The 12,567-nt window shown below is 45.7% G+C and overlaps 4 protein-coding genes across 4 annotated transcripts, besides 5 other annotated features; all 4 read left to right on the top strand.

Annotated features, from left to right (window-relative positions):
* Positions 1–274: 274 nt before the first annotated feature.
* Tb11.02.4000 (40S ribosomal protein S15a, putative) lies at positions 275–667 on the top strand (the record flags this gene model as incomplete). Its single annotated transcript, XM_823595.1, has 1 exon — positions 275–667. The coding sequence occupies one exon, from the start codon at positions 275–277 to the stop codon at positions 665–667; it is 393 nt and encodes a 130-aa protein (XP_828688.1).
* Positions 668–1,341: 674 nt separating this feature from the next.
* Positions 1,342–1,890, top strand: Tb11.02.3990 (S-phase kinase-associated protein, putative; the record flags this gene model as incomplete). The annotated part of the gene is made up of 1 exon (XM_823594.1): positions 1,342–1,890. The coding sequence occupies one exon, from the start codon at positions 1,342–1,344 to the stop codon at positions 1,888–1,890; it is 549 nt and encodes a 182-aa protein (XP_828687.1).
* Positions 1,891–1,962: 72 nt separating this feature from the next.
* Positions 1,963–2,017: a microsatellite.
* A 1,191-nt stretch (positions 2,018–3,208) lies between these two features.
* Positions 3,209–3,296: a microsatellite.
* Positions 3,297–4,061: 765 nt separating this feature from the next.
* Positions 4,062–9,278, top strand: Tb11.02.3950 (ABC transporter, putative; the record flags this gene model as incomplete). Its single annotated transcript, XM_823593.1, has 1 exon — positions 4,062–9,278. The coding sequence occupies one exon, from the start codon at positions 4,062–4,064 to the stop codon at positions 9,276–9,278; it is 5,217 nt and encodes a 1,738-aa protein (XP_828686.1).
* Positions 9,279–9,341: 63 nt separating this feature from the next.
* Positions 9,342–9,429: a sequence feature (A-rich).
* Positions 9,430–9,452: 23 nt separating this feature from the next.
* Positions 9,453–9,493: a microsatellite.
* Positions 9,494–11,578: 2,085 nt separating this feature from the next.
* Positions 11,579–11,600: a microsatellite.
* A 17-nt stretch (positions 11,601–11,617) lies between these two features.
* On the top strand, positions 11,618–12,517 carry Tb11.02.3930 (hypothetical protein, conserved; the record flags this gene model as incomplete). Its single annotated transcript, XM_823592.1, has 1 exon — positions 11,618–12,517. One exon carries the CDS (start codon positions 11,618–11,620, stop codon positions 12,515–12,517), a length of 900 nt encoding a protein of 299 aa, XP_828685.1.
* Positions 12,518–12,567: the final 50 nt, after the last annotated feature.

The following is a 12,567-nucleotide window of genomic DNA, read 5'->3' as shown; positions in this document are numbered from 1 at the left end:
CCGTTCTTCAATATGTTGAGCACGCGTATCAGTGTGTAATTCAACGCATTATATCGTCTTCTATTCCGTGCGAACACGAAGGTTTGCCCTTTTGGACCTTAAAAAGTGATTACAATTATTATGTTACTGTCGTTTACTCCTTGTTTTTACCAGGGACAATTCGTCTACACCTCTCTCTCTTTCCCTCATGCTTCACCTCCTTTTCATGAATGACACCGCATGGTAACACAATCACAATAATCAAAACAAACAAAGGAGCCAAGGAAGCGCAAGGATGACAATGATGAGCGTTCTGGCGAATGCGCTCCGCTGCATTGCGGGCGCAGAGCGCCGCGGCAAGCGTCAGGTTCTCATCCGACCCTCCTCGAAGGTTGTGGTGAAGTTCTTGCAAGTCATGCAAAAACACGGATACATTGGCGAGTTCGAGATTGTCGATGACCACCGTGCGGGGAAGATTGTCGTGAACCTCAATGGTCGTCTAAACAAGTGTGGTGCCATTTGCCCTCGCTTCGATTGTACCGCCCGTGACTTCGAGAAATGGGTGAAGAACATCCTCCCGAGTCGTCAATTTGGTTTCGTGGTGCTCACGACATCACTTGGCATCATGGACCACGAAGAAGCCCGTGCACGTAACACTGGTGGTAAGGTACTCGGCTTCTTTTACTAGGCGCCAATGATGGCAACAAGGGGAGATGCTTTTGGCGTTGGCACGCTAAGTCGTACCTCGAAGTGCGTTACTCAGCTTCCATAATCGCTCCGTTCTGCTTTTCAATTTTCCTTTTCTTATTGCCTCAAAGAAAAATGAGTAAAAAAAACAACAAAAATTAGACTTGTGTATGCACGGGTGGCTGCACTAGCGATGCTGTGACGCCGAAGTGAGAGGGGGGGGGAACGACTACTGCGTTTGACCGCTCCTAACCACTAGTTTTGATTGTACCAACTCTTCTTCCTGTGCTCGGCACCTATTTTCCTTTTTTGTTTTTCTTGGTATTGCTTGCATCGGGAAAGGAGGAGTGATCCGCAATAAAGGGTAGCGATCATTTTGTCGTAGGATACAATATTGAAGACGAACAGTGTGTACGAGACACCGTCGTAAGCTATTAAAGTTAGAAACCACAAACAAGGCAACAACAAAGCGGGAAATTAAAGCAGCTGAGGGAGGCGATTCAAAGCTTAGAGAAGATAGTTTGAAACAACAAAAGAGTAAGTACTCAGAGAAGAGAGGGAGGAATCCGGTTAGATACAAACGGATCGGAAGCCATCAACACAACAATAAAGGGTAGAGTCCAGTTACTCCTTCATTTTTTTGACTGTGTGCTGCATAAGTTTTAAGCTACAGTCATGGCGGAAGAGGTGTCGGTACAGGACGTGGACTTTACGGAATATTGCATCCTGGAGAGCAATGATCCGACGCCTGTTAAGTTTAAGGTGCGGCGTGAGGCCGCTATGATGTCAGGTTTGCTGAAGGACATGTTGGAGGACCAAAATGGTGGTGACCCCATCATTCCCATCCCTAACGTTTCCGCTCGCACACTCAAACTTGTGATTAAATACATGGAGCACCACCACAAGGAACGGGCTGATCCCATCGAGAAGCCACTTAAGTCAAACATTGAGAAGATCATCTCCCCGTGGGACCACGATTTCCTCTACACCGAACTGGTAAAGGATCATGACGAGAAACAACACGAGGTTCTCATCGACGTCATTATGGCGGCAAATTTTCTGAACGTGCGGGATCTACTGGATCTCACCTGTGCGTGTGTAGCGAACATGATCCGTGGGAAGTCTGCTGAGCAGATTCGAGAACTCTTCAACATTGAAAGCGACTTCACTCCCGAAGAGGAGGAGAAAATACGGGAGGAGAACCGCTGGTGCGAAGAGGCGTAAAAAATAAATGTACTCAGCCGTCTGGGCTCCATTTCACATGGGGCCCTTCTCTTCTTAAGGGAGAGGCTGGTGTGCTGTTATTATTATTGTTGTTGTTGCTGCTGTCATTTACTTCGTCGTCATTGTTTCTTCACTAAACATACTTGTTACGGTGAGGGCGGGCGACCAATAGGACCGAGGGATAGTGAAGAGAGGACAAAACCGGAGGCATATTTCCCCCCTCTTTTAATACTTTCATTACTAGCCTCTTTCCCTCGTAGTGTTGGTGTGTACGATTTATATGCATTTACTTAAGCCTTTGCATGTGTAGATATATGCGTGTGTGTTCTTTGGCTGCCGTGCGAAGGAACGGGAACGGTTCGTGTTTATGGCTCCACCTTTTGTTAAAGAATTTCCCCCTTCTATCTCATTCTGGCGGTTAATGTGTTTTCGTATGTGGGGACGCGGGAAGCGGAAACAGCGGGTAGGGATTTGTCCCTTCGCTATTTTTTCTTTTGTTTCCGGGGAGCTGTTTTGTGGTCAGCGCTTCATTTTGCCATTTAAAAAAAAAATCCCGTTCATTCGGTGTTTAGTCAATTTCTTTTTGTTCAATCGCTGCAATTTCCATCACACACGTTCATTCACAACCTTCGAGCATTCATTGGGTCATCGTCTCCAGTATTTTTTCTCCACAGATTGACTAATGGGACGGGCTTTAATCTTTGAACTTTTTCATTTTTAGCATCGACAGACTTCGCTTTTCTTTTCGCCTTCTTTTTTTTCATTTATTTGACTGTTACAAGGTCTTGTATTGCCCCAACGAGTTGTAATGTGTCGCTTCTGACGGGAGAGGGGTTCGCGGTATGGGCAAAGACAAAGGAGCAGGGAGGGAAATGAAAAAGAAAAAGAAAAAAGAAAGGGAAGGGTATGTGATGTTGTTTGTCGTTTTTATTTTTATTCTGCCAATGATATGAAAGAGTAACGCGTATGCATACATATATGTGAAAGAAACTTCTTCGAATGGAACAGATGAAGGAAAATGGTGAGAAATTAGCAATAAATGCAAAAGAGGGTAGTTGTGTGTTCTTAAGCGTTGGAAGTGGGTTTGAGCAGTGTAGGATGAAGGGGAAGTGTTGCCACATTTCTGTTTATTCGAGTGGTTGCACACCCGCGGTTTGTTATTCAGTTTTAAAGTGGTGAGAAGAGACCGAAGGTTCGAGCAAATGCAAAATAAAATAAAATAGTGAGACACGGAACGTGCGGTAGCCTCCCCTATTGGCAGACGAAGAGAAAAAAAGGAAGGGAGGAGAAGGAAGCTAAACAGCCAGAAATTTGCCAGATACGTATATGTTTTGCATATGTACCTGTGTATGTTTATGCTTTTATAAAAATTTATACGCTTATACATATATATTTGTGCGCGTATACACCTAACACTTTTTGATCTGTTTAGCTGCATTGAGATATTTTTGCTCATGCATCGTAATAATATATCAAGCAATGACAACAATAATTCCCTGATAAGGAGAGGCCAGAACGGTCTGGTGATTAGAGGGCGTGCTGTGTGCTATTTTCACTGTCCCCATCTCTTCATCTCGTCTGCTCTCAACTCTTTGTAGAATTCCCGAAGATTTTTTTTCTTTACACCTTTCTTGGCATCTGTTGTTTGGCACGCACAGAGTGTAGAAATGCAAAATTGTTGAAAGCGAAAGCGAATAATCAGGAGAAAAAACCCACAAACGTTAGAACAAAAATGAGGAGGTGTGTAGGAATGTATGTATTCATTTGCGCCTTTGCATGTGTGCGCGATGCCCTTGAGTCCGTATACTGTATTGGTGCGTTTTCCCCTTTTAGCCTTTTAGATATACCTTGTGGAGAGGGGAAAGTTGTAGGAGTTGACAGTCATATGTTGGATGGATGAATTGTTCGCTCGTTAAAGTTGATGCTTGTCATTATAGACGCGGGTGCGTTGATAATGTTGCGCTTTGGTATTTATTTATGATTCTCTCGTATTGTTATATACCCCCTCTTCTTCCTTTTTAATCAATTTGAATGTACCGTATGTTGACCACTATTCCTTTTCATCTTTCACCTTTCTTCCCCCTCCTTCCTCCACACGTTTTATTGAAGGTAACAAAAAAGGCACCCACTCGCCAACACGCGGACATTTCTGTCCCTTGGCAAATATTTCCATGCAAGAACCCTTTGACGCGAATGCTAATGGTGGCGTCCATGAGCCCTCGACAACAACACTGCAAATGGATTCTCGAAGCAGTGCAACAACCGGCAGCGTGGAAGTATCCACCCATGATATATCTTTGCATGCTGTGCGAAAGGACAGCAATCGCATAGGTGATGGTGTATCGGGTGTGCATAACTGTCGTGCGTCATTTATGGATATGTTTCGGGCAACTGTTCAACGTTTATTCCGGCAAACTGTCCGGCGAAAGTCTGAGGTAGTTTTGGAAGTGGTAGTGCCACTTCTTTTCATGACTGTTACTGTCATTCTGTGGTCTATATGGGGTACCAATCATATTGAGGAATCACCACGTATCGATTACGGGGCACTACCGAGGACCATGAACCCAACAATTTACCAGCACTTTACGTGCAGCGCTAAACTAGGTGGCGTACCAGGACTTAGAGTGTGTCGCAACAAGAAGGAAGTGGAGTGTATAAAAGACGAGATCACGGCTCCATTCAGAGGCGTTTGCGTGCACAAGAGAGTGGGTGCTACCACTTTGGTAGCCTTTTTTGCCAATGGGTTTGTCGGTCGTATTGCGCCCATTCCTCCACTTGACACGCTTATTATGCACCAATGGCTTGCACGTCACGCAAATACCCGAGTGCTAATACCTCGAGGCCTTATTCCGAACAACCGCTTGTCGGCCATTCAAAGTTCCGGTCTGCTGTACTTTGTAGGAAATGCCTCCGTGGTGAGGGGGATAGTACAACATTTGGGAAGAGTCTCTCACTATTTTACCAACGTTTACGGTGGGACCTTTGAAACTTTGCCAGAGGCTCAGGAAGAAGTGAGAAGGCAAACCTTAAATTGGGGGATTGTTCACGTCCGGTGTTTTGAGCCTGGCAGTTTAGACGTTCAAATTTACTTGAACGGCACAGCCCTGCCAACGCTTCGTGAAACCGTCGCTAATGCGTATCCGGGTGGGTTTCAACACAACAGAGCTGAAATGTACGCCCTCTCGGGATACCTTACTTTGCAAAAGGAAATATCGGAACATCATATGGGACTTTTCAATCCGGGTATGGGCTTGAACATCACGCCTTACATGATGCCGCAAGGCTTTGTGGAATTTACGGAAACCCCACTTCTCCAGACCGCTCGCGGAATTTTGCCGGTACTCTTCGGTCTCGCGTTTCTTTTCACTGTAACGTCTCGTGTGCACGTAAATGTGATGGAGAAAGAGTCCAAGATACGGGAAACCATTTTGATTATGGGTATGAGGAAGTCTGTGCTTAATGTGGTGTGGTTTCTGAAACCTCTGCTCATTGATCTTGTGGTGTGCTCCCTTATTACTGTATTGCTCAAGCTCACATATATGCCACGGAGTGGCTCGGTGTCCCTGTTTGTTGTACTTTTTGTCTTCGCGTTGACAACTATTCCCCTGTCAGGTGTCATTTCGTGCTTCTTCAGCAAAACACGGCTCGCCTTGCTCGTATCCCCCATCATATACTTTCTGATGACCCTGCCATACGCTGTTGAGCGGCCAACAAATGGATTGCTGTGCATGATCTCAGCCTTGCTATCACCAACCGCATTTATTTCTATCGTGCACGGTGCCTTGGCCATGGAGGTGTCGGGCGGCTTTCACCTTACGCAACTTCGAATCGGCGGGGACCCAGTGTGTGCCGAAATGTTGTTGATTATGTTGGTTGCCGACCTTGTACTTTACACACTTCTCATGCTATATTTGGACACAGTGCTGCAAAACGATTGGGGCACAACGAAACATCCACTTTTCTTCATAACGAACCCCATCAGGGCACTTTTTTGGGAACGTCGGAAGGTCGGGACATCCGCTTGCCCTTTCACTGATGGGCGTGCAGATAACGGTGTGTTTGAGGATATTGGGGACACTAAAGAGGAAGCCACTGTAGTGATGGCAGGTCTTAGGAAAGAGTACCAACGCGGTGGAGACACTTTTGTCGCCGTCAACAACTTCTGTTGGTCGATGGGCAGAGGAGAAATATCCGTGCTGTTGGGTCTCAACGGTGCAGGTAAATCCACGGTGATAAATATGATAACAGGAATGGTGAAGCCTGACGCTGGCGACTGTTACGTGAATGGTCGATCTGTGCGAAGGGAGCTATCGGCGGCGCGTCAACAGATGGGTTTTTGTCCTCAACACAACATTCTATGGCCGCAGTTAACTTGTCGTGAGCACTTGGAGTTCTTTGGCAAGATCAAAGGTTTGAAGGGGAAGGCTTTGGACCTTGCAGTAGGGCATGTGCTGCACGAAACAGGACTATCTGAAAAAAGTGACGACCTCGCGGGACATCTCTCTGGTGGACAAAAACGGATGCTTTCGGTAGGCATTGCATTCGTGGGCGGCAGTCCACTTGTATTACTGGACGAGCCGACTGCGGGCATGGATGCCTCTTCCCGACGTCATGCATGGGGTTTATTGCAACGGATGGCAGCCCACCACACAATTCTTCTCACGACTCACTTCATGGATGAGGCAGACATACTTGGCCACCGTATCGCGATCTTGAATGATGGTCGGCTGCAGTGTTCCGGTAGCAGCATGTTCCTAAAGTCTAAATTGGGTTTGGGATATAGTCTTACCGTTGTTATGCGATCGAAAGACAACTTCTGCTTTGTTGATGACGCTGTGAAAAAGCACGTGCCCGGAGCAGAGTTGTTGAGTTACTGTGGGTGTGAAGTGATTTATCGTTTACCATTGGGCGGCGTTGCTGCATTCCCGTCGCTGATCGAGAAGCTGGAAATAGCATCCGATGTAAACCTTAATTCTTATTCTCTTGCTGCTACAACCCTGGAGGAGGTCTTCTTGCGTGTTTGTGGTGGGCAGCAATGTTCTGCTGAGAAGCCGCGTGACTGCTCCTCCCTGTGGGGACGAGCGAGACGTCGTGCTGCAGGGATAACTCAGTTAAAGGCCATCATGTTGAAACGTATTTTCACAGCCTTGCGTGACCGGCGGATGCACATGTTGCAGGTTGTGTGCCTTACCAGTGTGCTGCTGGCAACGGTGTTGATAGGCTCTAATCCCGCACAGGTAGGGCCGCTTCCGTTGACTTTTGACCTCTACGATGAAAAAGTTATTGTCGATTCGGCCAACTGTGGTTTGTTTTGGGGAAAGAGCCCCGGTGTACCGAATGTTCACATCAGTGAAATATCTGCTAAAGACACTAGGGAACTCAGTATTTACGGCATGAAAACTTGGTTCGCCCATGAGTATCCAAGGTACGCTGCTATCTTCTGTGGGGATAGGATGCTTTATAATCCCAAGCTGCGAGGAATGCCTGTAGTGATGCTGTACAACTCTTCCGCCCTTCACCAAGTGGCTATTACCATGTCAATGTTTTATCAACTTGTTTTGCAGCGTGTGTCAGGAGTGCAGGCCAATGTATCGTGGTCGGTTGGAGTACTCGAGGACGAGGCCACGTACGTCGGCGCGCTGCAACTCATGTTGATAGGTGCGATTATGATGATCCCGTTAACTCTTATTTCTTCTAACCCGCTAGCGTGGGTTGTGAAGGAACGGGAATGCGGATCGCTTCACATGCAGAGGATTGCCGGACTGAGGTTTCCCATCTACTGGGCAAGCAACTTTCTTTTTGATATCACTATGTATTTTATTTCAGTATCTGCTATAGTTTCGGTATTGATGTTGTTTGACCAAGAGGATTACGTTGGTAGCGAGACAATTGGAGCGTTTATTACTGCACTTATGCTTTATGGGCTGACGAGCATCGTCTTCGCCTACTTGCTCAGTTTTCTATTCCGTGAACACTCGAAGGCGCAGCTGGTTGTGATGGGATTCAATTTTGTCGTTGGTTTCCTCTCGGTCATAGTGGTGTACGTATTTTCATTGCTCGAAATAACAAGGGAGACGTCCGAAAGCCTCCGTTGGCCGTTTCGGCTTATTCCTTCCTTTTGTGTTGGGGAAGCTATCATCAATATTTCCCATTTCAGGTTCGGAAAAGCCGTAGGGAACGCGACGTCCGCATTCGACATGGATGTTACCGGTTACCCTTTCATCTATCTCGCCGTGGAATTCCCCATTTTTTCACTTCTGGGGTTCCTCTTCGACCATCCACGGCGACGTGCGTGGTGGAATCGGCGGTCATACGACCGGACGAAGGTATTCGATGAGGCTCATAGCGGTGATTCAGATGTGGAAGAGGAACGGTGTCGTGTTTGCCTTCCCATGGTTGACGGACCGGGTTATCCCCCTGCGCGCGTTGTGAATCTTAGCAAAAAATACCCCAATGGCAAGGAGGCTGTACGTGACCTCTTCTTCTTGGTTTCTTCAGGCGAGATATTCGCATTACTTGGCACAAACGGCGCAGGAAAGACTACAACGATGTCGATCCTGTGCCAAGAGCTCATGCCTACGGGTGGGGTGGTGGAAACTTGCGGATGTGACATCGTGAAGCAAGGAGGGAAGGCTCTACGGTGCATCGGGTACTGCCCACAGTTTGACACCTGCATCAGCCTCCTGTCGGTGGAAGAGCACATACGACTGCAAGCCGGATTGTACGGTATGGTTGGCGAAGAAGTGGAAAATGTTGTGACAGATTTGCTTTATATGTGCGACCTAACGAAGTATCGCAAATCGCTAGCGGGAGAGTTAAGCGGTGGTAATCGGCGCAAACTCAGCCTAGCTGTCGCTCTCGTTGGTGGGCCCGGTGTTATTTTCCTTGATGAACCAACAGCCGGGATGGACCCTATTGCCCGCCGCAAGATATGGTCCGTTATTGAACGTGCTGCGTGCCAATGCGCGGTGGTTCTAACAACTCACCACCTCGAGGAGGTTGAGGCCCTCGCCCACCGTGTGGCCATTATGAAGGACGGAACGATGCGTTGCGTTGGCAGGAATGCTCATCTGAAAGACAAATATGGCGCCGGCTATGAAATGCACATTTGTGTAGCGGAGGGTGAGTTACCCGCGTTGGTACGAGAGTTCGTGGACAGGCAATTCGCAGGTGCTACTTTAAGGGAATGTAAGGGCAGACAACTTGTGTACGCACTTCCCCGCTCTACGTCGCTTGCAGATGCATTTCGAACGCTAGAGTCAAGCAAAGACTTACTTGGTATCGTTGACTACAGTGTTTCGCAAGCAACAATTGAACGTGTGTTCCTTCAGATCACCGAGCAGGATGAATGGGTTTCCAAACAGACCACTGAAATGGATATCGTCTAGCGTTTTCTCGCTTGCTTTTACACCCAATTTGAATTTGGTGTATGGATATGTCTATATTAATGATCTTTTTTTTTTTTGCGTTTGCTACTATTTTGCTGTGTTCGTTCGTTCTTTTCTTTCCTATCCTTTCCCTCTCTCTCTCTTTTTTTTTATGGGACTATATATATATATATATATTATTATTATTATTATTATTATTATTATTATTATTATTACTTTAAACTTTCTTTGCTTCCTCTTGGTCCCTTATTTACTTACGTATTTTTTCCCACCAACTTATGCGGCGTGTGCTGCTGGCAAACGAAATGGAACCCACAGCGGAAGATGCCGTTAGTGCTGCTCTGCGTTTAGCAAAGCGTGTGGGAGTAGGGCAAACTTTTTCTTTTTTCTGTTTAATGTGGATGGTGAAAACTATGTAAAATTGTATAAAATTGTCTATACCCTTTAATGCGATTTTAAGTGATGTGTGCTTCCCGTTCTCAAATTTTGAATTCACTTTCTTTTTTTTTTTACTTTTCACTCACACCACTTTTTTTGCTTTTTCCGTTTTACCTTTCGGACTGTAAAATTTTTATTTCGTAACTTTGTATTGGCTTGTTTATGTATTCTCTTTTCTTCTCCCCTCGATGCCGCTGGAAAGAAGTGAGAAAACGGAAGCAAAGCAAAACAAAATTATTTTCAATGAGTGAAGGGAATTTATGAAACTTTTTTAAAAAAAGGAAGCAATGTGGAAGAACGGCGAGTTATGAAAAAAAAAATAATTCCTTCTGTGAAGTTTTTCACGAAAAGTGTCAAGTATAGCGGTGATATTTTATAACCTTGCTCTTCAACGCGTCGTCGACAACTTTAGCTTAAAGATTATTTTATGGTTACAAACGGCCTCAATGTAAATGTTTGCTGCGTCACCTTTACGAAATCGTATTTACTTTTTTCGGTTTTGTTTTGTTTGCTTGTACACACGTCAGGCACGACGCCATGTGCGCGAATAAAAAAAAAAGGCAAGAAAAGGCCCCGTTCAGTTTCCTAGAAGCAACGCTTAATAGATAAAGTAAATTTATTTGCTAGTTTTTTGGCGGCACGTTTTTACCCTTCTCAGTACCGTTTCCTGTCTCTTTACCATTCCGCTTTTTTCCTCGTTCCCTTCCCTTTACTTTTTATATTCCCTTTCGTTTCCCTCTTCCACTCGAACGCCACCAACAAACAAAAATAACTTTTTTTTTTTGTACCTGCATCGAATTACCATTTTAGGAGTTGATGACATTACAGACGAAATGAAGCTGGTGTCGACACGTCGGTCCGTGTACGTGAAAGAGGAATATATTCTTCATTTTTGTGCTTTCCCTTTCCCCCCCTTTCTTTAAAACTTTGAATTTTCGCTTTTACGTGTTTGCATAGAACTTTTAATATTTTGACGAGTAAATATTGCCTATGTCAATGCATCTCCGAAACTCGTTTTTCCATTTCCACTCAACACACGCATATACAAGGGCATTCAATCGCATGTACGAATGTTCATATTTGTTTATGTATTTATTTGTGTATGCGTGTGTTGAGTAGAGGGAAAATCCACAGCGGAACAAATGGAGAGAAGGGGAGATGGTATTCATCTTCGCTAAGTAAAATATTTGCACTTGTGTGTGTGTTTTGTGTGATCATTCATATTGCGTTGTGTTAAAAAGGTTGTGGTAGTTTCTCACATTTGCACATACTCATATATTCGCCTGTTTTTTTTTCTTGCTCAAACGCTAATATTAGTCTTGTCTTAACGGCGGTAGTGGGCCGCAGAAAAGACCAAGTACGGCAACGCCTTTCCGAGTATATATTCCTTCCTATCATATCCCTTCAGTTGGCTCCAACTAGCGGCGTCTCTGCACTTACGTTTGCAATTGAGAATATGCCCCCACCGCAAATGTGTAACCTCTTCTCTCTTTTTTCTCTCTTTTTCTTTTTTTTTTATGTGTGGGTGTATATGTGTGTGCCCTTTTGGTTTTTCTCCAATACCTACCCTCCTTTTCTTTCCCTTCCTTTGTTGGTTGTTGTTGTTGTTTTCTTAGGGGTTATTTTCATTCCCTGGAGTGATTGCGCTCGGTGTTTTCCATTTATTTATTTATTCTCGTTTTGCGTTGTTGCTTCTTTCCTGTTCACTCTATTTGTGTTTGACATGATTGCTCACATCTCCTCTGCTGCGTTATGCTCCACCCCTTTTGTTTTTTTTCTACTTTCGTCCTTTCTTAGTTCAAGCCACTGTCCACTTCTCTTCAGTAAAAAAAAAGAAAGCGGTAGTGGCATTTGGAGTGGTATTGAGTTGAGTTGAGTTGAGTTAGGGGAGGAAAGGAGGGATGAACTCTTTGATGTTGCAAAAGGCGCTGAGAGTCTGCAGCGTGCGGCGGCTGCTTTTCATGATTGCAATTGCCCATTCGTCACGGCGCTTCTGCAGCAGTGGATCACATGGCGGCCACAATTCTCTCAAAGGAGCTGAGGGAACTCCAATAGCGTCCAATGCACCCCTGCAAGATTTGTTGGATATGGACGAGTCGATGACTATTAATGTTTGTCGTTTGAGCAAAGAGCAAGACTCAGCCCTTCATGTGGCAACTCGAACGTACCTTCACACACTCATTACTACAACAGATGAGCAGGAGTGGAAGGATATGCTTGTTGCAGCCATCCGACTGGATACGTGGAGAGAACATCACCTTCGCTCGGTGCTAAGAAGTGTTCACCAGTCTCAGTACGACGTTGACACGGTAGAAGGAAGACATGGGAAAATAAAATCAAACTGCACCCCTTCAACACGTTTACAGCGTGCTCTAGGTGTTGTCCAAACTGCAGTGGAAGAAGGTTACCGTGTGACTCCAGAGTCAGTACACGCGTTGCTTGTTATTCTGTTACGGGCAGCGGGTGCAGACATCACAGCCTCTTCGGGAGCCGCGGGGGAGCCTACACCGCAATCACAATTAACCAACTCTGCTGCTGTCTGGCAATTTCTATCGTGGATGGAGAGAAACGACTATCACGTCATGTCTGATGCTGTACTCCAGTCACTAGAAAAGATTATAGAGGAAAATGTAGGGGACAGATCGGCAGGTGAGCACCACATGAGTGTTTCCCAAAACCGTTTAGATTATCTACGGAGGGAGCACCGTTTGCTTCGCCAAGACTGCCCCTCGTCGTTGAGTGAAAGGAGGGGTGCGCGTGGAGTGCCGGTGAGGAGAGAAACCGACACCGGTTGTGAGTGAAATGCGGCGCGGGTGAGAGAACGAGGAGTTATGTGCGAACTCTCGTGCCG

The sequence above is a fragment of the Trypanosoma brucei genome (assembly GCF_000002445.2).
Source record: "Trypanosoma brucei brucei TREU927 chromosome 11 chr11_scaffold01 genomic scaffold, whole genome shotgun sequence".
NCBI classification, from domain to species: domain Eukaryota; phylum Euglenozoa; class Kinetoplastea; order Trypanosomatida; family Trypanosomatidae; genus Trypanosoma; species Trypanosoma brucei.
The sequence above is the reverse complement of the archived record's forward strand: the minus strand, read 5'-3'. Positions and strand labels throughout refer to the sequence as shown.